This window comes from Buteo buteo, chromosome 9 (assembly GCF_964188355.1).
Source record: "Buteo buteo chromosome 9, bButBut1.hap1.1, whole genome shotgun sequence".
NCBI lineage: Eukaryota > Metazoa > Chordata > Aves > Accipitriformes > Accipitridae > Buteo > Buteo buteo.
Genome location: NC_134179.1, coordinates 1583110 through 1605215, shown reverse-complemented (window position 1 = coordinate 1605215; position 22106 = coordinate 1583110). Strand labels below are relative to the sequence as shown.

The 22106-nt window shown below is 65.0% G+C and overlaps 1 protein-coding gene across 1 annotated transcript in view; it reads right to left on the bottom strand.

The window, feature by feature from the left end:
* The window catches only part of IGSF9B (immunoglobulin superfamily member 9B), a 39996-nt gene extending 25580 nt beyond the window's left edge, over nucleotides 1–14416 (bottom strand). Inside the window, exons 1-7 of the mRNA XM_075036708.1 lie at nucleotides 14353–14416; nucleotides 6399–6596; nucleotides 5101–5247; nucleotides 3400–3551; nucleotides 2153–2270; nucleotides 1193–1334; nucleotides 932–1077 (exon numbers count right to left, since the gene is read on the bottom strand). Of these exons, the coding sequence (XP_074892809.1) occupies nucleotides 932–1077; nucleotides 1193–1334; nucleotides 2153–2270; nucleotides 3400–3551; nucleotides 5101–5247; nucleotides 6399–6596; nucleotides 14353–14416 (967 nt within the window). The remainder of the gene's footprint in view (nucleotides 1–931; nucleotides 1078–1192; nucleotides 1335–2152; nucleotides 2271–3399; nucleotides 3552–5100; nucleotides 5248–6398; nucleotides 6597–14352) is intronic.
* Nucleotides 14417–22106: the final 7690 nt, after the last annotated feature.

The following is a 22106-nucleotide window of genomic DNA, read 5'->3' as shown; positions in this document are numbered from 1 at the left end:
TTTCCCAAGAGCTGCCCAGCCGGCCACATCCAAGCCCCGAATCACGCCTCTGCCTGGGCACGGCCCCAGTCGCACCGTCCCCCTGCCCCTTCATCCATCCCCACAGGGAAACGACGGGACGTCCCAGCCCTTCTCATAGCGGCTCCCTGCCAGCGTGGGGCTTCCCACTAACCAGCGCTGGGTCTACAGGCGGCAGCTCTAAGGCAGCCTTCAAAACGCAAGTCGCGAGGCCACTTTGCACAAGCCTGTCTTTCATTATAAAATAAAACCATTGCAGTCTTTTACAGCAGAGCAATATTGCAATTGCGAGCGGCAGCAATTGAGGCCATTACTGTCGAATGCCACAGGACGCCGGTGGCACACTACCCATTACCGCCTGGGGAGCCAGAGAGAACAAGCGTGGGAAGCAACGCTCCTGCTACAGCCCCTTCTCCTCGGCTTGTTTAGATCAGTTACCGCCTGAAAAATATGACGCGCAAAGCTACCAAGCTCACAGAAAAACCACGCCGCGGGAACAAGCCCCCATAATAAACATCAAAAAACACGAGTAGGCAGAGAGCAAGAGCCCTGATCCCATGTTTCCCTGCCCAACACAATGATGAAGACAGCGTGCCAGCAGCAGCGGTGGGAAGATGCCCACCTAGACAAAATGCACTTGTATGAAAGGTGGACACCCGTCCCAGCCAAGCAGTGGTACCCAGGGTGCTCAGGCTACTTGCTTGCTTGTTGCCCGCACCCTAGGAGCACACGTGGGATGCTCTCAGCCTGAGAGGATGAGGATGATTGCATGCTCATCCAAAGGCTGCTGTCACGTCAACCCGAGCCGCCTAGCATCGTACCGGGACGACAGAACCTCTGGGGCTGCCTCAGAGTCAGGAATTATCAATCCCAACCCCACCCCTCAGGATCAGGCTCCGCTGCCCGCACTCACACTGCACCGTCAGGTAGGCAGAGGCTGATGGTGAGCGGCCCAGGCTGTTGCTGGGGATACAGGTGTATTTTCCAGCATCCTCTGGCTTGACACGGAAAATGATCAGCGTCCCATCGATCAGGATCCGCACCCTCAACTTCAGGTCGCTGCAAGAGAAGAGGGGAGAAGGATCGTGGGGAGACCCGGGGGGCAATGCCCACGCCATTGGTGGTCCCAGGACGATCTGGGAGCAGGAGGAGGACACGCCAGCTGCAAACTCACTTCTTGAAGTAGACGTTCTCCTCCTCCCAGTACCACAGGTAGGTGAGGTTCCCGGGGTACGCCTCGGCCTGGCAGGTGAAGAGCGCATCCTGGGAGATGTTGACCGTGATGTTCTCCGGAGGGGAAACGATGAAGGGAGGTCCTGGAGGGGGGGAGAGAAAAACGTCACCCCCACCAGCACAGGCATCCCCACAAAGGTTGCTCGGGCTCAGCTCCATCGCAGCATCGTTGGCTGGGAGCTGCTGGAGGGCTCTGGGGTAGAGCTGGCCCCGATCCCCCAGGACCACAGGGTGCAGAGGCTGACCTCGAGGGGCACGGTGGCTCTGTTATTCCCAACCCTTTCCCCTAATCTCTGAAGCTTTGGGGAGGGGGCCCGTGGCGCACGGCTCTGCTGCTCCCAGGGCACACGAGCTCACACCTCCCTTCATCCCGAGCACATCTCCAGGATCACATCACCCATGGGGAAAAACGCAGGGGGAAAACAGCAAACTGCCAGGAGCAGGCAGCGAGCATCCACAGCTCGCCGACACGGTGAAAGCGGAGCAGATGACACCCCACGCTCCTCTCTCTGCCAGTAGCTGTTGACCTAATTAAAGATTTATTTAATAAAAGAGGGAGCAAGGAGCGGGAGGCCTGCCATACATCACCGCTATCTGACAAGGCGCTTTGTGACAGCCTCAATCTTCTCCCCGCTTCCCGAACAAAACCAAGCTGCCACCGGGGCCCAGATGTTCATCGGCACGGCCACCGCGGTTGCCCCAATTAAGTGGATTCCTCCGTCCTACAAACAGGATGCGGAGCCACAGGGCAGCCGGCACGATGCCGAGCCCGCAAGGCTTGCGGTTCCCTTCGAGGCGGCACCACAGCCCACCGAGTTCCCCCCACGGAGCCCATTCCCAGCCCCCCGGGGTTGCCAGTGGCTGAGGATGAGCCGGAGGGGGCTCGGGTGGAAGATCTCACCTTGAACGAGCAGGCGCGTGGTGTGCACAGCCTCTCCCTGGATGCTGTACGCCCGGCAGGTGTAGGCACCCCTGTCTTCCCGGCTGACGGAGAGCACCGTCAGGCTCCCGTCGCTCACCTGGGAATGACAAGGGAAGACCCTGGAGCGCGGGCAGGGACCCCAGGGGCAGGGGGGTGAACCCTAGCCCCAGCTCAGCACCCTCCCTCCATCGGCTCTTCCCAGAGTGGAGAGCTGCCAGCGCTTTTAGGGCCCGATGAGAAACGGGTTTCCCCGCTCTGCAAGACTTCGGATATTAATAAACCAACACACGCGTTTCTGCTCGACGCCAAGGGGAAGGGAAAAAAAATAAATAATAAAATAAATAAATAACCCTCACAACATATTCATCTCCCGCAGAAGTGACTGGCAGGCGGCAGACTCCAAAGCGCTTCTGCCAAGCGCCCCGGCACCATCAGCGCTTCACAAGGAGCGGGATGCCTCGCCGGAGCATCCCCTGCTCCCGAGGGACCCCCTCCACCCCTGGGGTGGGGGTACCAGGGGGAGACCCCGGCTCGGTCGCCGTCCTCCCTGTGGGGCCACCTCGCAGCTGCAAGAGGAGCGGCCAAATTCCTCCCCAGGGACACAGCCAAGGAAGGACAGGCGAGGGACGGTCACCCCCGGGGTAGCAGCCCCCCCATGCACCGGGAGCCCTGCTCCCAGCCAGGCTTCCCACCCCCCCCCCCCCCCATTCTGCCTCATCCTTCTATTTCAATTAGTAACAAATGATTCCTAATTACTCTCATTAGTGCCTGCGCTGATTCCAATGCCTGATTTGCCAATTACAGCTCAGGGGGGAATCTCTGCCCGGGAGACTCTGGGATGCAAAAAGGGTCCGGGGGGGGGGGGATGGGAAAAATCCTCCTTGCCCAAACCTCCCGCTGCCCCAGCCCCACAGCACCCATCCCGTTCTCCAGGCTACAGCCCCCACCCCATCTCAGGGACCCAGCGCAGCGCCTGGCCGGAGGACAAGCATTCCCAGGGAGCAGCTCGGGTGCCTTAAACGCTGGGGGGGGGGTGGGGGGGGGCAGCATTAGAGGCTGCAGAGATGGATGGGCGGGGGGAGGAACGGGCATCTCAGCAAGAAGTGCTGAGAAAGCACAGCCGGCTCCAGGCACGGCAGAGCTGCCGCCGCCGTGGTCCCATCGATACCGTCCCCGCCGGCGGGGAGCCCGGGAGCCCCCCGCGGCAGCCCCCGCCGCCCACCTACCTGGTACTTGCCATTGGCACCCAAAAGTTCTCCCTCTTTCAGCCAGGTGACGATGGGCTTGGGGTTCCCGAACGCCATGCAGGTCAAGGTGACGCTGCTGCCTTCCTTCGCTTCTACGTACTGCGGCGGCGTCTCCGTGAAAGTGGGGGGAGCTGTGGGGCAAGGGGGGAGACGGTGGTGACCCCCCCCGTTTCACACGTGGCTGCTGTGGGTCTCAAAGGGGGGTGGGCAGGGGGACAGAGACGGGGGGCTGCCGCCTGGAAATGGGGGACACGCCGCACATCCCCGCGGCGGGGCTGGGACCACCCCAAAGGCAAACGGGGCTGCAGGGAGGGGGACGACAGCGGCTGTCCCGGGGGGGGCTGTCCCCAGGGACACCCACCGAGGGCGTCCCCTCCGGGCCACATCGCACCCCAGCCCTGTCCCCTCTCCCCCCCCACCAGCTCCAGGGCACAGCACCATGTCGTCCCCCCCATTGCACATTAACTTGCTATTGTCAAAACATGGGAAAACACCGCAGTGCAGATCGAAAGGCTCCTTCCTGATTAAAGAGGCTGGCAGGATTACAGCCCGCCCCTAATTACCAGCAGTTGTTAAAGCCCACTTTCGAGGAAGACAGGTTGGCAATTTAATCTGCCCGGGGAAAAAAAGAATTATATTTTGTTTCTCCCCAAATGATTTTTATTTTCCCCTAAGAAAATTAAGCATTGTAATGAGCCGGGGGAAAGCCACAGCCTTCCCCTTGAAAGCAATTCCTCGGACCGGAGGATTACAGTTATTATTTTGTTATTAAGCCCCTGCGTGCCCCGTGCCGCTTTAAAACCTCAAAAGCGCCCCATTTTGCACGGGGGGTCGAGCCTGGGGAGGGACAGGGCACCTGGGGCACCAGTGGCCACTTCCAGCCCCTCGGGCCAGCAGTTTGCAGGATCCATGCGCACCGTGGAGTGAAACAGGCACCATCCTCCTCCTCCTCCTGCTCTTGCTTCCCTCTCTCCCTCCTTCCCAAGCCCTCCGAGCTCGTTAGCAGGCAGGAGGAGGGCAGGCAGCGGCAAGGCAGGGTGGCAGGCAGGGATGGGGCTGGTGTGCTGCACGGCCCTGCTTGCAAAGCTTCCGCTCGCTAATTGGGCTCAATTAGGTGGCTCTGCTCCGTGCCGCAGCCCAGCCGTCCCCAGGAAAGGTTAAATTAATTGCTCAAGGTCAGGCAAGACCAGCGAGGAGCTGCCGGTGCCCACATCTCTTCTCCAACCACCCTGCTGCAGCAGGAGAGGCACAGCCCTGCTGCTGGGCTAAAAATAAAGACCTCTCCTGATGTGGAGAACGACAGTTTGCTAATTAGTTTAATATGCAGCCTTAATAAAATGAAAAAGTAATTTGAGTAAATCTGAATTTCAAGAAAACAAAGATTTGATTTCCTGATCTGTTTGTTAAGAGGACGCTCGTTCCCAGCCCTGTTTCTTGATGTCTCTCCTTCAAACAAACTCCGCGTAATTAAAACTGCGCAACCCCTAATAAAAGTTTGTCCCTTTTTAAGTCACACCCCGGCTGGAGCAGCCAGCCTGGATGGCTTCAGGCTCGCTCGCCCGCAAGGCGCAGATCCCGCCGAGGTCCGGCGTCCATCCGAAATCAAAGGGAAACCCGTCTCGGCACCAGACGCGACCCCACGGCGATGCCGCGAGCCCCCCCGCGCCGCGCTGGGCTCACCGTTGACCGTGAGGTGGACCCAGCTGCCGTTGTGGAAGGTGTCGTACTGCTGGTCCAGCATGAGCACTTTGCACTCGTACCAGCCCTGGTCCTCGGAGCGGACCTGCTCAATGCGCAGGGAGGCTTTGTCGTGCAGGCTGGCCCGGCCTGCGGGGAGAGCACAGCCGTCGGCTCGGCAGCCCCCAGCCCCACGCGGTGACCCCCCCCCCCCCACCACCAGAACCAGACCAGTCCCCCCAGAGCATCGCTGCAAGGGACGCCCCAGCCCGGTGCAGGCACCGAGCGGCTGGAGCACCTTTGGGACCGGGCAGCATCCCACCATCCCCGATTTTGGGGCTGGTCGCAGCCGGCCGGCCACACGTTCCCCCATCTGGGGAGGGCAGAGCGAGCTGCGGTGGTCGGGCAAGGTGCCTCGAGCGGCGGCTGCGGGCAGCGATGCCGGCCTCCTGCTCCCATCCGGGGGCTGGCGGCGGTACGGCCGGCAAGCAGGCGCGCCCCAAAGCTTATCCGCGGTCTGGGAGCCTCCCAAAAAAGCAGGGTGGGCCCGGGCTGACCCCGTGCACAGCCTGGGAAACTGGGGCTGGCAGCAAAGCAGCCAGAACCCACACCCCAGCCCGGCAGTCACTGGGATCCAGCATTGCTCAAGCATGAGCTGAGTTTGGCAGGGCTCAGCCCAGGCTCAGGTGCTGGCATCCTCCCTGCTGCAGGATTTCCCAGGGGAGCAATTTCGGTGGAGGAAGCCCCACAGAGCCTGGAAGCAAGACCCAGGGAAGGTCCTCAGGATGGTGCTCCCCAGGGAATGGCATATGGAAACGGGTCTGTCCCACCGCGCCACTCGCACTCCTCCACTCGGGGCTGGTCCCCAGCCCAGACACCCCACCAGAAGCCACCGGCCACGTGGGGCAGGTGGCACGTTGGCGAGCTGCCACGTGGCCTCTGCAGCTCCAACTTGCCACCTCCACCCAGCACGTGGCCCCGGCTCCATCCCCCCAGCACCCCAGCATCCCCCCCTCAGGCTCACAGCTGCTCCGGGGTGCAGCGGCAGCAGCAGCAGCCGCCGCCACCACGCATCACCCTGGGTTTCTCTGCCTTGCTTGCTCCCGTCCCACGCAGCCCAGCTGGCTTCTTAGCACTGCTGCTTAATTAAAACCAACTGGGTGGAAAGCGAGCAACGAGAGGCAGAGCCCCGCGCGGTTTCCGACGGAGGAGCGGATGGAGCGGAGCTGTGCATCCCAGGCTGTGCCGAAACCGGGACCCGGCACGTCCCCCTCGTACCCACCCACGCCCCCCGGACTCACCGGCATACTCCGGGTCGACATGGGGAGGGTAAAACCCAAACTTGATGAAGATGGGTATGGGGACGCCGAACTTGAACCACTCCACGACATAGGGAGGGGGCTGCCCCGTGAGCGGGTGGATCACGTCGCATCCCAGGATCACGCTCTCGCCAGCGCGAGCGGTCACGAACTCGGGCTCCTCCCTCGAGCCGAGGGCACCTGCGAGGGGGCGAAGGAAGAAACTGTGGCTGATCCCATCCCTGGACCCCGGCATTGGCGTTAGCTGGAGGACCAGGACTACCGGGAGGGCCGTAGCGGAGATGATGCCCGTCCCCGGCCACGTGGCTCTGCCGAGGGTATCACCCCAGGGATGGGTCTCCCCCACCCTGAAACCCACAGGGGGGGTCCCCAAGCCCCTCCACCCAGCTCCAGGGCTACCCCAAGCCGCTACAGGACTCAGGAGGGTGACCTTCAGGTACCTGCTGCTCTGGGATGGCTTCCCACCCCCTGCACCGGGGCGAGGGTGGTGCCCAGTGACCCCACAGGGGTTTCGGGGACCCCCTGTTCTCAGCAGAGGGGGTGCCTGGAGCACGCCTAGCGCTGCTCCCCACCTAGCAGCTCCGTCAGGGCTGCCCCGCGTCCCTGCGGCGGGGAAAAGGCTGCTTTTGCAGCCCCGCTTGCGCCCCTGCATCCTCCGGCGAGTGGGACCGAGCACGCAGGGACCACCGACCCGCAGATCCAGCTTTCCCACAGGAGCTGCCCCAGGGTGGGCAGAGCCACCGGAGCAGCGATGCTCCAAGCCAAGCCCACCCGTCCTCAGGCATCCCCGAGAGCTCCGGGCCTGAAACATGGCTGCAACCTGTGCATCGAGCCTGGCACCCTGCCGGCTGGGGGTAATTAAACAGGGCTTTGGTCTCAGCCTCAAACGAAGGCACCGCTCCACCCCGGCCGTGCCTCCCCGCTCAGCTGCAGCCTGTCGTCATCCTGCTCTCGCCATCAGCAGCAAAGCTGCATCCTCAGCACGGCTTTCAGAAAGGGAGAGGGAAACCCAAGGCTGGGGGAGCGGGGGGGAGAGCCAAAGGGAGGTCCCCAAAACTGCAGGCGCGGGGCTCGGCCCCACGTCTCCCTTCCCATCAAGGAAGGGGCCCCCCCCATTTTTCCTGGCACCACGCGGCCGCCGCCTGCTCCGGGGGGGATGCTCGGGGAAGCACGTTCCCACTCCTCCGCTCCGCTCCTCGGGGCTGCCGGTGATTGGCGGCGAGTGACATCACCGCTTCCCCGCCACGGGAGCCGAGCATCACCGGCTATTTTTGGCTCCGGCACAAGCGCGTACCGGCAAGAGGCCCGCGCCGTGCCACCCAACGGGCACGCCGGCCCAATCGCCCCCACGGGAAGGGGAACGGGCAAAGCCGGCTGTGCCGACAGCCCGGGCCATTGCCGAAACCCCCTGCGAGACGGGCCACCGCAGGGGAGAAGAGCCCCGTGGGCCGGGCAGGCGTCCTCTGTGCCCGCAGCACCGGCCAGCCAAGCACCGGGGCTGGATGGCGGCCGTTTAAACCGGGAGGGCCGGCCGGTGGCAGCAGGGAAGGCGACGCCGGGATGCGGAGCCGCGAACCGTCTGCGAGGAGCGGACGTTGCACCGCACGCCCGCCGCAGAGCACCCGGCCCTGCTACTGGGGGGTCCCCCGCGTGGCACACACACACCCCGCTCCTGCCCCCCCCCCCACCTTTGCATCGCCCTGACGATGGCTCTCGCACCTCTCCATCCCTCCTTATCGCCGGCGAACTCGTCAGCGGGGACGGTGTCAGCCCTCCCCTGTCATCCCCACCCCGCTGCACCCATCCGGGGGGCTGCACTAGGGGGCTGGGAACACCCCTCCCTGCCCACGGTCCCCCCCCCCCAGCGCCGATCGGGGACAGCGGCTGTCACGTGCTGCTCAAGAGCATCCAAGGACGCGCGCTTCCCCGGCCGCCTCGCCGGAGCGAGCGGGTCCCCGGCACCTCGCCGCCTTCAAAAGGATGGTCCTGCTTTCCAGCGGCGGCAGAGGATGGAGGCGGCAGTGCCCCCAGCCCCTTCCCGAGCCCCCCTCCTCCTGCCCCAGCCCACCAGCTCCTTTGGGTACCAAGGTGGGATCTTGGTTTTCAGCTCCTCAACGCCAAATGGAGCCTGGGATGCTGACGCTTACCCAGCCGGAGAAGCACGCCGCCCAGGAGACCACCCAGACGCCCTGGGGATGGGCACCGGGGAGGCACGCTCACAGCCCTACGCCGGGATCCCCTGACCGGCTTCCCCAGCAAACCGGTGGGTGACGTCCCCCGGGGAGGGGACGAGCCCGCCACCCTGCCGGACCCACGCCTGGCCAAGGCCGCCCGGCTGAAGGAAAAATAGGTCAGCCCCAGCAGCTCCCAGCGCCGGTGTCTGATCGCGAGGCCGGTGGGGAATTGCACGCACGGCTGAGCATCGCCTCCCCATACGCACGGCCGGCTGGCAGCCGCGGCGGCTAACCGGCCCCCGGCTCTCCCCAGCTGCCACCCGCCCCGCCACCGGCCCCCGTGCCCTCCTGTCCCCGTTTCCAGAGACCGCAGGAACGCAGCGGGGAGATGTTTTACGGACCCCTCCTCGGGTCTCCCCAACCTGCCAACCCTGCGCTCCCGGCGCCGACCAGGTTTTCCTCCCAAGTCCTGGCCGCTGAAGGCACGTGAGCGGTGGGGACCGCAGCTCGCAATTCAAAGAAGTGTTTCTCACCCCCACGTTTGTGGGGAAACGCTTGAAAACAATCCACAGACGCCAGAAGAAGCAGAGCGCAAACAGACGAGGTATTTTTAAACCCACTTGATTTTTCCCAGCCAAGTTCAGGGGGGTTTCAAGGCTCAACGTGTGGTTTGGAAATAGGGTCAGCATCAGGGAGCTGCAGTGGGGACACAAACCCCAAATCCCCCCTCGGTGCGGGAGCTCACGCGAAGCTGGGGGATGCCTCATAAAGAAAAACAAGTAATCAACAGGCTTCGTCATCCAAGCAGATCCAGGAAAAATAAAAGCACGCTGTGTGCCAGGAGGCAAGAATACAAGATGCAGAGGTGGAGTTGAACAGCATCCCAAAGGGAGAGGAGGGAAAGCTGCCGCCACATAGAGACGGTGCCACCGCGGGTCTCCCCGGGATGGCGATTGCCAAGGCTGGGAAGACCCTCGCCCGGGCCTGGGCATCCAGTTCCTCCCGTCCCGAGAGCAGAGACGTAAGGCAACGGGGGAGTCGCTGAAGCTGGCGGTACCCAGCACCTCGGGAGCACTCGCTGAAGCGGGACCCTTCCTGCAGACGCTCCGCGAGAAGGACGCGGCAGCGGCAGGGCGGGTTTCCGAATGAACTAGCGCTGCACCTCGGCTCGCGATGGGGATAAACGCCGATCCCACAGCCAAGGGATGATGGTGAAGAGCCCGGGAAGGCTGCCCTGCCCAGCGGACACCCATGCCCTGGGGTCAGAGAGAGGATCCCAACCTGACCCCCCACCCCAGGCGCCTGTCCCCATCCCCGTCCTCCCATGGGGATGGGCTGAAGGAGGGTCCCCGAGCCTGCGGACCTCTCCTCCCCGCCGAGCGGAGACGCGATCTGCTCTGACACATCCCGCTCACATCAGCGGAGGCGGGATATGGCGGGGATCTCTGAGGACAAGGCCACCGGCGTGGCATATGGAGGCCAGCAGGGAAGGAGAGCAGGCAGCCAGCACCACAAAACAAGCAGGGCAGCGACCGCAGCCTGCGCCAGGGGTGGGGGGGACACCCGTTCCAGGGACCCAGCCCGCAGAGCCGGTGCATGGGATGCAGGGAGAGCTGCCTGCCCCCCCCACAACAGCTCAGTGGGGGCTGCAGCCCCCCACTGCAAGTTTGGACCTGCAGCCCCCCCCAAGAGCATCCACCTGTCCCCTGGTGGGGGGGCAGCCTCGGGGGGGGGGGGCCGGGAACACAGCCCTCGCCCCCTCCCCCAGCTGGAAAGCAGCATCTGGGCTTTCAGCGCGATTCCTGCGTTTTAAACCCGATTTTCCAGATGGATGGAGGGCGACGCGCAGGTCAAGTGACATGCCTCAAGGTCACGCGGGGCCAGCGGAGGAGCAGGATTAGCTGTGAGGGGTGGCTCAGCACCCCGTTCACGGCAAGACGGTGACTTCAAACCCCCGTCCCCAGAGACAAGGGGTGTCCCGCGGGACCGCCAACACCATCCCCACGCAGGCAGGCAGCGGCCCTAGCACCCCCAGGGGAGCACACGTGCCCAGGGCGCTGCCCCACGGCAGCCCCCCACCTCCCGCGGTGGGTCCCCACTCCCCGCCATGACACAGGTGGGACGGTGCCCGGCTGGGCGACGGCTCAGCGAGCGTATGTCGGTGCTCAGAGAGGCGCAGAGATGGAGCGTGCAATTAAATGACTTCCTCGGGGGCACCCCGGTGTCCCCACTCCCGCCTGGGTGCCCCCGGCACCCCCTCCCTCTAAACGCCACCGGTCCAGCGTAGAGCATCCCCACGTGCCACACGGCGGCCGCCTCGTGGGAGCCATCATCTCCCAGCAACGACCAGCAGCTACCTGCGCGCTCCCCGCGAGCTCCCTCCACGCGCCGCAGGGCCGAGCGAGCGGAGCAGCTGCGGCAGGAGGCTGGAGCCGAAATCGCTCCCAGGCGAGAATTCCTGCACCCGGAGAGCGCCGCCGGGGGTGCTGCGCCCCTCAACCCAGCGCATCCAGACCCACGTCGCGCCGGTACCCACGGGCAAGCTGCTCGCATCGCCCTTCCCGCGGAGCGGCGCGTACCACCCCGATGCCTTCGCAGCCCTCCGACTGGTAACTGGGATGCAGGCAGCGCTCTGAGCTGCCCGCCAGCAGCTCCTGAATCACGCTGTTCCTGGCTCAGGCAGCCCTCCCACCAACGCCAGCCTCTCCATAGTGAAGCAAGAGGAAGGGAGTTGTTTTTCCAAAGGCCAGCTGGTCGCCCAGGGCCCGCCGCTCGGGAGATGCCTACCGCAGGGGAAGGGAGAGGGAAGAACTCCTCCGTCGGCACGGCACGGGGCTGGACCCACTGCTCGCCCATCTGCAGGGCTTCTCTTCCAGCCTGAAGCCACGACCTCCAAGACGGAGGACCGGAGGTGAATGGGAGCTCACCCGTCGCGCCACAGCTCCGGAGAGGAACTCGCAGCGTCCAACCCATCACCAGCGAAGCCGCATCTTCCAAGTCAAAAGCCAACCAAGCCGGGAAAGCATCGCCGCAAAAACCCTCCGGCAAGCCAAGTCAACGACCGAGACGCACGCATCCCTCCCTGCCCCGCGCGCTCCCATCCAACAGGTCCAGAGGAGCAGAAATCCTCCGGGGAAGGATGGAGACGGGAGCTGGGCCAAGCCCCTTGGCCGCTCCCGGTGCCAAACCATTCCCTTGCCAGAGGAGAGCGGGGCCAAAGCCGCACGTGTCAAAGCCGGTGGCTGCCGGTCCAAACCCCTCCACGGCTGACGAGGCACCAGCCCTCGCGTGCAAGGGCGCTGTGCCGGCAGCGAGTAAGGGACGCAGCACCGGCACGGCCACGGCGAGCCGCTCTGACCGGCCAAGGTCAGCGCCGCGAGCATCACCTGCCGCTGCATCCGGGGGGGGGGACACCTCTTCGACGGCAGCCCTCGCCCAGGACTGGCGAAGCCGAATCCTCCCTCCGCAAACCGCGCCTGCCGGATCCGCAAGCATCCCCGTGCGGCGCTGCGTCACGCTCGTGGGAGAGGGAGGAAAAGCCCCTCGGCATCACGGCACCGCCGGGAATGCCAGGAGGCCGGATCCCTCCTCCGACACCCACTCCCGGCGCGGTCACGTCCCAGCTCTCCTCCCCCACGCCGTAAGAGGGGATAACGTGCCCTCCTTCCCTCTCTGAGCCGATTAACGCCTGGAAAGGCCCCAGAGAGCCAGGCCAGGCAAGAGGGCTGCTCAGGGCCAGCGCTGCTGCATCTCAGCCCGACTCAGCGAGGAGGAGGCGGCGTGGGAGGAAGGCCACGGCCAAGGGAAAAGCCCCAGCGAGCGCGCTGGCGCGTGGCGAGCCCCAGCCCTGCTCCGAAGCCCCGTCCCCAAGCGACAGGGGGGTGACAGCCCCCCACGAGGAGGGGACGGTGCTGGGGCGAAGTCCCACGGGCTCCCCGTCCCCACGCAGCCCTCCCGCGGGGGCCGCGCCGGCCCGCAGCACCCCCTCGCCCGCTACGCCCGGCGCCCACCCACGCATTACTCACGGCGCGCTCATTCATCACGTACACACCGCTCCGTCGTACGAGCGGCACCCCCGCGCCCGGGGTCCCCGGCGCGCGCGCGCCCACCCACCCTGGCACCGGTTCGGGAGCCCCATCCGAGCGGTTCCAAGGTATTTCCAAGTTCCCAGGCACCGAGCTCGCCGCTCTGCTCCTCTCCCTCTACAAACCCCTGCTGCAAACCACCGCCTCGCCACGCCGCAGGATGCATTTCAGGCAGGCGGCAGCCGGCCGCTGCTCAACAGCAAGAGGGGGGCCCCGTCCCCCAAAAAAGGGCAGCCCCATCCCGACACCACCATCCCACCACCCCCCCGCTCCCCCCTGCCATCAAGGAGCCGGCTGCCAGGCAGAGACGCCAAGGGTCCGTGGCAGGGTGCAGATGTGACCCCGCGCGCTCCAGGAGCGCCGTGATGCAGCGGGGAGGCGGGGGAGGTTGCGGCACCCCGCCGCACGCCAAGGTGCCCCCTCTCCCAGCCCACCCGCGCCCGCCGAGGCGGCGTTCCCCCGTGCCGTGGGGTGGGGAGCGGCGGTGGCCGCCAGCCAGGCATCGCTTGCTGCCCGGCCGCCACCGCATCCCCACGGGCAGGGCTCGGTGACGCCCAGGGCGCAGGTCCCGGGTCCCAGCCCGGGTAGGGACCACCGGGGTGCAAGGGCCGCCCCGTGCCCGGCGAGGTACCGGCAGCGGAGATGGGAGACGATGCTGCGCCGGCAGCGGGCAGCTCCCCTTCTTTCCTGCAGGGATGGCTGGGGGTGAAGGAGGGGGCTGGCAGTTAAAGAAAAAGAAGCCGGAGCAGGAAAATCAGGGTTATTCCCCGCCGCTGTCTCCCTCCTGACCTTGGACAACCCTGTGCCTCAGTTTACCCTGGCGCAGCAGCCTGCCTGCAGCGGGGGGGGGGAAGGAGGGCAGCCTCCCCTGGGCAGAGGGGAGCGCAAAGTCACCCCCAAACCCGCAGCACAGCGGGGGGCTCTGCAGGGGAAGGCACCGAATCCCTTCCTCATTTCTCCTTGCCCAGCCGGGCTACCCTTGCAGGGAAAGAAGGGCAAACGCTGCCCGCGCCCCTCGGAGCTCCTGCCTGCTGCTCCCCCCCCCCGGCTGGGAGAAGAAAAAGGCAGAAGGAGAAGCGCTTGCCCGGCCAGGGGACCACGCTGTCCGGCTTCTCCCCCCCCCCCCCCAAGGTTGCCTTTCTCCCAAGGGGAATTTGCAAGCCAAAAGAGAAGCAAAAACCTGCCGCAAAAAAAACCCCAGAGCCGCCGCCGGCTTCCTCAACTTCCCGACTTCCCTCCGGGAGGTCACTGCCAAAAAAACACCCGACCGCCTGGGGACGATGCACGTTGGGGGGGCGGGGGGGGCTCCCAGCTTCCCAACAGCCCCCCCCAAAACCCCAACAGCGGGGAAGAACGAACTAGCCAGCGCCTACGCTGCAGCGCCGGCGCCCGGGGACACGGGCAGCGCTCAGCCCCCCCCCGCTCCCCGCACAGGCGCCGGAGAGGACGCAAACCCCCCCCCGGAGCCGCAGCGCGCCGCACCCCCGGGGCGTGCTCCCCCCTTTCCCGGGGCAAACTCCGGGACGTGCCCCCCCCCTTCCATCCCTCCGCTGCCAGCTCCCCCCGCTGCATGCACATCCCCCCCCCCCCTCCCGGTACACCGAGGGGGGGGGGGGGAGGATTGCAGAGGCGGACCCCCCCCCCACCACCACCGGAGGAGGACGCCCCCCCACTCACCTTGGACGGGCAGCCCGCGGGCGCCGAGCACACTTGCTACCAAAGCGGCCACATACCAAATCATAGTACTACCGGCCCCCGGTGAGCAGCATCTTCCGCCAGCCGGGCGGCCCGGCCGGGGCGGGGCAGGGCTCCCCCGGGCCGGGGTTCGGTTCCCCGGGCCGCAGCGGGGCCGGCCGGGCCGGAGGGGCGGCTCAGGGCCGGCCGCCACCGGCCGCCGCCGCTGCGCCCATGCCCGCGCCCATGCCCATGCCGCCGCCGCCGCCGCCGCCTCAGCCGCACCTGCCCTCCAGCCGCCGCACGGCGCGGGGCGCAGCCTAGCCTGCGCCCTTTAGCGGCTCGGTGCCGCCCCCGCCTTCTCCCCATTGGGCCGTCGGCCGGCGGAGTGGGCGGTGATTGGCCCGGCGGCGGGGCCCGGGCCCGTTTCAAGGTGGGTTGGCGCGCGCGGGGCCCCTGCGCCGCAGTATCATGCGCACTGCCGGGAGCGGCGGGCGGCGCGCCGGGTCGGGACGGCTCGGATCGGGGACGGATCGGGGACGGCTCGGCTCGGGGTCACCTCCGCCGGACGGGCGCCTCCCGACCGGCCCTGCCACCCGCCGCGGAGCGGCGTCTCCTCCCGGTCCCCGACTGGGGCCCCTGCACCGGCACGGCGTCACCTCCCTGCTCCCAGATGCGCCCCCTGCACAGCTCAGCATCACCTCCCTGCTCCCACATGTGACCCCTGCACCGGCTCAGCACCACCTCCCTGCCTCCAGATGTGTCCCCCTCCACCGGCTCAGCATCACCTCCCTGCCTCCAGATGTGCCCCCCCACCAGCTCAGCATCACCTATTGGTCCCCAGATGTGACCCCTGCACCGGCTCAGCATCACCTCCCAGTCCCCAGATGTGCCCCCTGCACCAGCACAGCATCACCTTCCTGCTCCCAGATGTGCCCCCTGCACCAGCTCAGCATCACCTCCCTGTCCCCTGATGTGTCCCCTGCACAGCTCAGCATCACCTCCCTGCTCCCAGATGCGCCCCCTGCACAGCTCAGCATCACCTCCCTGCTCCCAGATGTGACCCCTGCACCGGCTCAGCACCACCTCCCTGCCTCCAGATGCGTCCCCCTCCACCGGCTCAGCATCACCTCCCAGTCCCCAGATGTGACCCCTGCACAGCTCAGCATCACCTCCCTGCTCCCAGATGTGACCCCTGCACCAGCACAGCATCACCTCCCTGCCTCCAGATGTGCCCCCCCCACCAGCTCAGCATCACCTATTGGTCCCCAGATGTGCCCCCTGCACCAGCACAGCATCACCTTCCTGCTCCCAGATGTGCCCCCTGCACCGGCACGGCGTCACCTCCCTGCTCCCAGATGCGCCCCCTGCACAGCTCAGCATCACCTCCCTGCTCCCAGATGTGCCCCCTGCACCAGCACAGCATCACCTCCCTGCCTCCAGATGTGCCCCCCCCACCAGCTCAGCATCACCTATTGGTCCCCAGATGTGACCCCTGCACCGGCTCAGCATCACCTCCCAGTCCCCAGATGTGCCCCCTGCACCAGCACAGCATCACCTTCCTGCTCCCAGATGTGCCCCCTGCACCAGCACAGCATCACCTCCCTGCCTCCAGATGTGCCCCCCCACCAGCTCAGCATCACCTATTGGTCCCCAGATGTGACCCCTGCACCGGCTCAGCATCACCTCCCAGTCCCCAGATGTGCCCCCTGCACCAGCTCAGCATCACCTCCCTGTCCCCTGATGTGTCCCCTGCACAGCTCAGCATCACCTCCCTGCTCCCACATGTGTCCCCCTCCACCGGCTCAGCATCACCTCCCTGTCCCCTGATGTGTCCCCTGCACAGCTCAGCATCACCTCCCAGTCCCCAGATGTGTCCCCTGCACCGGCTCAGCGTCACCTCCCTGTCCCCTGATGTGCCCCCTCCACCAGCTCAGCATCACCTTCCTGCTCCCAGGTGTTTCCCCTGCCCTGGTGCAGTGTCACCTCCCTGTCCCCAGCTCTGCCACCTGCCCCTGCTGCCATACATCACCTCTCTGACCCCCCAATGCCACTTTGTGCCCAGGCAGGGTCACCTCCCCACCCCAACATCGGTTGTGCCAGCTGCCCCTGCCACCTTGCACCACCTCTGGGTCGCGTCCCTGCCACCTGCCTGGTGCCACTGCAACCTTATACCCTGCATCAGCTCGGGGTAACATGCGTCCCGCCATCTGTGCCCCCAACAGAGATTTGGCGTCACACATCCCCCCCCACCGCCCCCCGCATCAGCTGTGCCACCTGCCCCCTGCACCAGCTCACTGTCATCTCTGCCAGGACCCTGCACTGCTCAGTCACCTCCTCGCCACCTGCCACCTCGCACCCAGCACCGGCTCGGTGCCACTGCCGCCCCTTGCACCAGCTGTACCACCCTCTCCTGTCACCCTGTGCCACCTGGGTCACCTCCCCCCGCTCCTGCTCTACACCGCTTGCCCCCATCCTTAACCCCCTGCGCCCTGTGACAGCTCCGTGTCGCCCTGTCCCCCCCCAGGCCGTGTCCCTGGCACAGCTTTGTGCCCTGCTGGGCACACCCCTCCGTTTGAAAAGAATCAACTGCGGTCCACTCCAATGGAAAACAGGTAGAAAATCAAAAGCCCCCCTGCGCTCTCCCGCCTCAGCCCACCTCTCCTCCCTGCAAAGACCTCTGGTGATGCCAGATGGGCAAACAGCCGGGCTCACTCCCTGAGGAGCGTGCCAGCAAGAGAAACGGGCCACTGAACTTCCCCCGAGATGACAGGCAGCCCGGGAGGGGACAGGCTGGCGCGGAGAGTGGGGCATGCCGTTTTGTCCCCAGCACTCACCATCTTTCCCTTGCCCACACCGTCGGGAGAGTGTCTGGGGAGAGGTTGGAGCAGCTCCTGACCTTCCCGCCTCTTCCCATGCGCGTCCCGGGAAGAGGCAAAAAACCCCCAACCCTTGTAGAGGATGCAGGCGTTTGAGGAGCGCGAGGAGCATCCCACACCTTCTGCCCACAATTATGTTTACTGAGGGTCAGGCATCGGCGTGGCAGGAGGCGAGAGCCTGCAGGCAGCACGAGGCTCGGCAGAGAGCATCCCCCAGCCCAGCCCGAGCTCCCGGGCAGTTTGCTTCCCTAGCAAAATCCAAGACCTCATAAAAGTCTGACTCAGCTCTTAGTCCTAAGGTCTGAAGTGAAAGCTTGCAAATCCGCAAGGTGGGTTGGCGGGGTTGGCAGAGCCAAGGATGACCCTTGCGTTGGGGCAGATTTGCTCTTTAAGCGGCTCTCCGGGTCAGCGCAGCCTGTTTCCTGAAAGTCAGGTTTGCAGCAGCCCGGCAGGGCAGAGCCCCTTGGCCAGCACCCTCCCCGCTCTGGTCCCGCCAGCTTCAAAGCACCCAAAAAACCCCAGCCATCACCCAGAGCCCGTGAGGGAGCTAGCCCAAGGCGGGCAGAGCTCCATCCACCCTCGCCCACCCGCTGAGAGTCGATATATTCTCATGCAGCTGGAGACCATGTTACCAGCCAGATCGTCTTCGTGTCTTTAGCTGGGTTTTGCCACAATTTCAAAGAGGAAAAAAAATAACGAAGGGTATCGAGGACACCTACGCTAACACAGCCCAACCCAGGAGGCATCAGAAGCCCCAGCCCCGCTCCCAGCGCGTACGTCCCCAAGCCAAGCACAGCGCGGGGGCCCCACCAGCATCCCTCAAGAAACTGGAAATATGGGCTTGGGTTGGAGCACGGCTGCTGGTTCACACCCTTGTTTCTCCAGACTAATTTGCTGGTTTTATGAAATCCATTCCCCACTGTTTTCACACTTCTCTCCCTCTCTATTTATAGCTGGGTTTATTTACATGAGCAGGGCACTCCGTGTACTTTCACGTCAGTCTGCGGTGGCAGAACTGGGAGCGGGTGAAGGCGGCAGGCAGCACAGCGAGGCAAGGAGTCAAGGAGTACCCAGGTCCTCGGCCACGGCCACCTCCTGCCCGCCACGTGGGAGGCAGGCAGGCAGGCAGCCCTCCCTGCCGAGATGGGAGCTGCCGGGGAATGAGCCGGAACCGAACGAGCCACGCGCGCCCCAGACCCACACGTGTCCCAGACCCACACGTGTCCCAGACCCACACGTGTCCCAGACCCCGTCCGGCCACGGCAATGCAGCTCCCATGGGATGCAGGCGGCCCCGGAGCCGGCACCTTCCCACCCCGCAGGTGAATCCCTTCTCTTTCCAAGGTGGAGCAGCTCTGGCAAGCAGCGTTTCGCTGGCCCGAGCCGTGTCGGTTTTTTGTGCCACTGGCCTGGGGACCCCCGTGGCCTCTCTGGCTCGAAAGGTGATGGAAAGGGAAAAAAATTCATTGCAGACCAGGACTCAGTAAGACTGCCCTTGCCCTCCACCCCACCGCTCAGCCACGGAGAGCACAGCCTACCACACACAGCTGAGTCACTTGACAACTGCCCAGCGATAAATTTACCACTTTGCCTAACAAGAGGGATAAAAACGTCGTTGCTTTTTGGGTTTTTTTGGAAAACTCTGACAGATGAGGCAGGAGTCCTCAGATTAGCACAACAGCAAGCGACTTGGGGGATGCAGCTCTCCCCATCGCACGTACGGTCATCTGGGAGAGATGCAGCCCCGGTCGAGCCCTGCTGCCAGCTCCCTGGGACCTGGCTCTCGGGGTCAGGGACAGAGGTTTAGGTTCGGGTATCAGCACAAGAAAAGCGGGAATGAACTCCAAGTCCAGGCTGGACATTGAGAGACTTCCAGCCCTCGGAGCAGTGAGGTCCCGGTTCAACCTTTACACGGGGCAGCAAAACTACTTGCCGCTGGAGAGGGGCTGATGTGAAAACAGGGCTTCCTGGGGTGCGGGTCACTGCCGCTCTCCTCCTAGCCCCTCGCTGCCGGCAACCTGGCCGGGAGAGCAGGAGATCCAGACTCGGCTGCCTCCCACCCTGGCCGCGGGATGCTCCAGCCTACACGGGGCTGAGTCTCCCTGCACAAGTACATGATTATTCACAGCCTCCAGCATTTGCATGGTGGAGTCACGAGTCTCACAACACCTGATCTCCCGGGAGAGCTGCCTCCTGCACTTCGGGAGGCAACGGCCCACATTCGGAAAGTGGGACTCGGTGTCTCACGGCATCCCACATCGCCCAGCTGTCGCCTCCTCCCCGCTCTGCCCGGGGACCTGGACAAGGGAGCCCACCCCATCCCTGCCACCGAGGCGAGGAAGAGAGCTTCAGGGCAGGGACAGGCAGGAACCCTGAAAACACGGGCACTGAGCACAGAAATGCTGAGCCAGCCTGCAGCGTCGCTGCACGCACAGCGAGCCTGCCACGGGAAAGACCAAAAAAGCCCCTCAACGGAGTCACTGAAGGATGAGCAGGCAGATGGTCTCGGCTCACGCCGAGCCGGGGTTAGGCTCATTCCCTCCCCGTCCCCTCTCCCATCGCCGGTGGCTCATCACCGGCGCGTGACTCCAGCTGGCAAGCAAGGAATAATATCCTGCCATGCCTTCCCGGCTCCACATCCAAGTCGTGGAATAATCCACCTGTGGTATTTCAGAAAAGACACACTAACTTCTGTGGAGAGGGGTCAGTTGAGTCACGTTAACAACTTTTTCCTCCTGTTAGCAGGTCTCCAACGTAGCTGATTACTCATCAGCCCACTAATAGACTCACTCACACAGCACTCCCTGGATCAAGCAGCAGCGATTGTCTTGTCTTGTCTTATTAACCTCAAAGAAGGATCCGACTCTGGTAACGCGATACCCCATCCTTATCTCGTCACCTACTTCTCCAGCCAAAATACATCTCTCCTCAGTGCAGGGCATCCCCAACCCAGCGCCGGCCAGGGGAAGCCAACACCGTCGGGCTCAGCCTCGCGGCACAGCTCCGCGGGACCTCGGCTGGGGCAGATGCAGCCCGGGTGGGGTGGGAGACCCCAGACCCACGGCACCCACCTCCAGGCACCGTGGGCTGGGGTTTGCTCCCCCGAGCAAGGGGCAGCAAGGCACTGCCGACCTCCCTGGGTACGCACCTCACCCTCAGCACGAGGCAGACCGTCCCCAAACTGGTGCCGTAGCCCCCCATCCTACTGCTCCACGTCCCCCCCAGCACTCCTGGGGCTGGTGGCGGTGTGTCCCTCCACCCCCCCCGGTCCTAAAAAGATGCCGGAGCGTGTTCTGCTCGGTGCCACCAACTGCAGCCCCCTCCAGCCTGGCAGCACCAGCACTGCCACTCCCGCCCCCCCCCGCAGCACCCCAGCACTGCCGCCCACCCCATTACTCACTGGGCCTCTCTGGTACTGGGAACACACCTCCCCGCACCGGGAGCATGGGCACAGCACGTGCTCCTGGGGGCTGGGGGACTTGTCATCGGCGCTGTCATCGCCGTGAGTAACGACACTTTGTCTTGGCTTCCCCTAGCACATCCCCAAAAAGCCGGGAGCGTGCATCTCTCCTTGCAGGGGAGGGGGGGGGGGGGCACAGCTGCTCAGCTACCACCTCCCCTGCACCGGTGGGGAAACTGAGGCACGGGGGTTCGGCAGCACGGCTGCCCTGCCGGAGAGCTGGGGTCCCAGAGGGAGAGGGACAGGCTGGGCCACTTCAAACGTGCTACGGCAGACCGGGGAGGAGAGGTGACTCACTGAAGGTCGGGCGGCGAGGCTGGCTCAGCACTGTGAGGCAGACACTGCTGTCCTGGTGCTCCAACTTCTCGCTCTGGCATCCTTTCCAGCCCCTGCACATGCAGCGTGTCATCAGCTGTGACACACTCTGCTGACGTCCCTGAATCATGTGGCATCAACCTCGCCGGTAATTACCAGCGGCAGGAGCTCCGAGCTCTTCCCTGCTGCAGCCAGGCACGCTGGGCTCCCCAGTGCCCGCGGCCAGAGCCCACCCCAGCCCTGCATGGCTGCTGCAGGACCCTCTGCCATGCAAGCATTGCCCCCCTCCCTCAAAATCCCAGCGACAAGGGCATGTGCTGGCCCAGCTGCAGCAGGGGACGAGGCTGTCGGGGTCCCCTCCGCAGCTGGACCCCGCAGCACCCCGGGAAGGGGACGGGCAGGCAGGTGCCAGGCTGGGCTCCAGCAGCAAAGGGGGCTGCAGCCCGCCTGGGGAAGCTGAAGCGGGGGGGGAGCAGGCTTGGAAAGGGCTTTTGCTGCCGGAGAGAAGGGTTCTCTTGTAACGTGCCAAGAGGCAAGGGAGGCTCAGAGAAGCCTTTGTTCGGAGGGGAGCAGACGACGGCTGCAGGGGGCTGGAGCCACGCACCTCCCTGCCCAAGCTGCACCAGCCACTGTGCTTCTCCCTCAATCCGAGTACCCCCGGTGGGGGCCAGCAGGGTCTCAGGGCGGCCCCCAAGGACCGAATAGCCGGAGACCGTCCCTTGCGGGATCACTTTGCCCACAGCCGTGCCAAGCAGCCCCCAGAAACCGAGCCGTGGGGAGCAAACCTGGGGGGTCTGCATAGAGGGGGGGAGCAGGCAGAGCCCAAACTGCTGGGGGGACCAGCCGTGCCCCTCCAGCCCCAGCTGCCCCCTGCCCCACAATGTGTGGGCAAACCCTCACCTCCCGTAAACAACTGCCTGACAGCTAGCTACCTGTAACAGGATTACTGGAGGCCACAGCCCTCCAAGCCGTCTGCTCCTGCACATGCAAGTGAGCCCAGGCAGAGTGAAAAAGAGACCATGGCCCTTCCACGGGTCCACTCCAGCCGCAGCCCAGGTGCCGCAACGAAGGGCTCAAGGAAACACAGCGTGCCCGTTCGCCGTG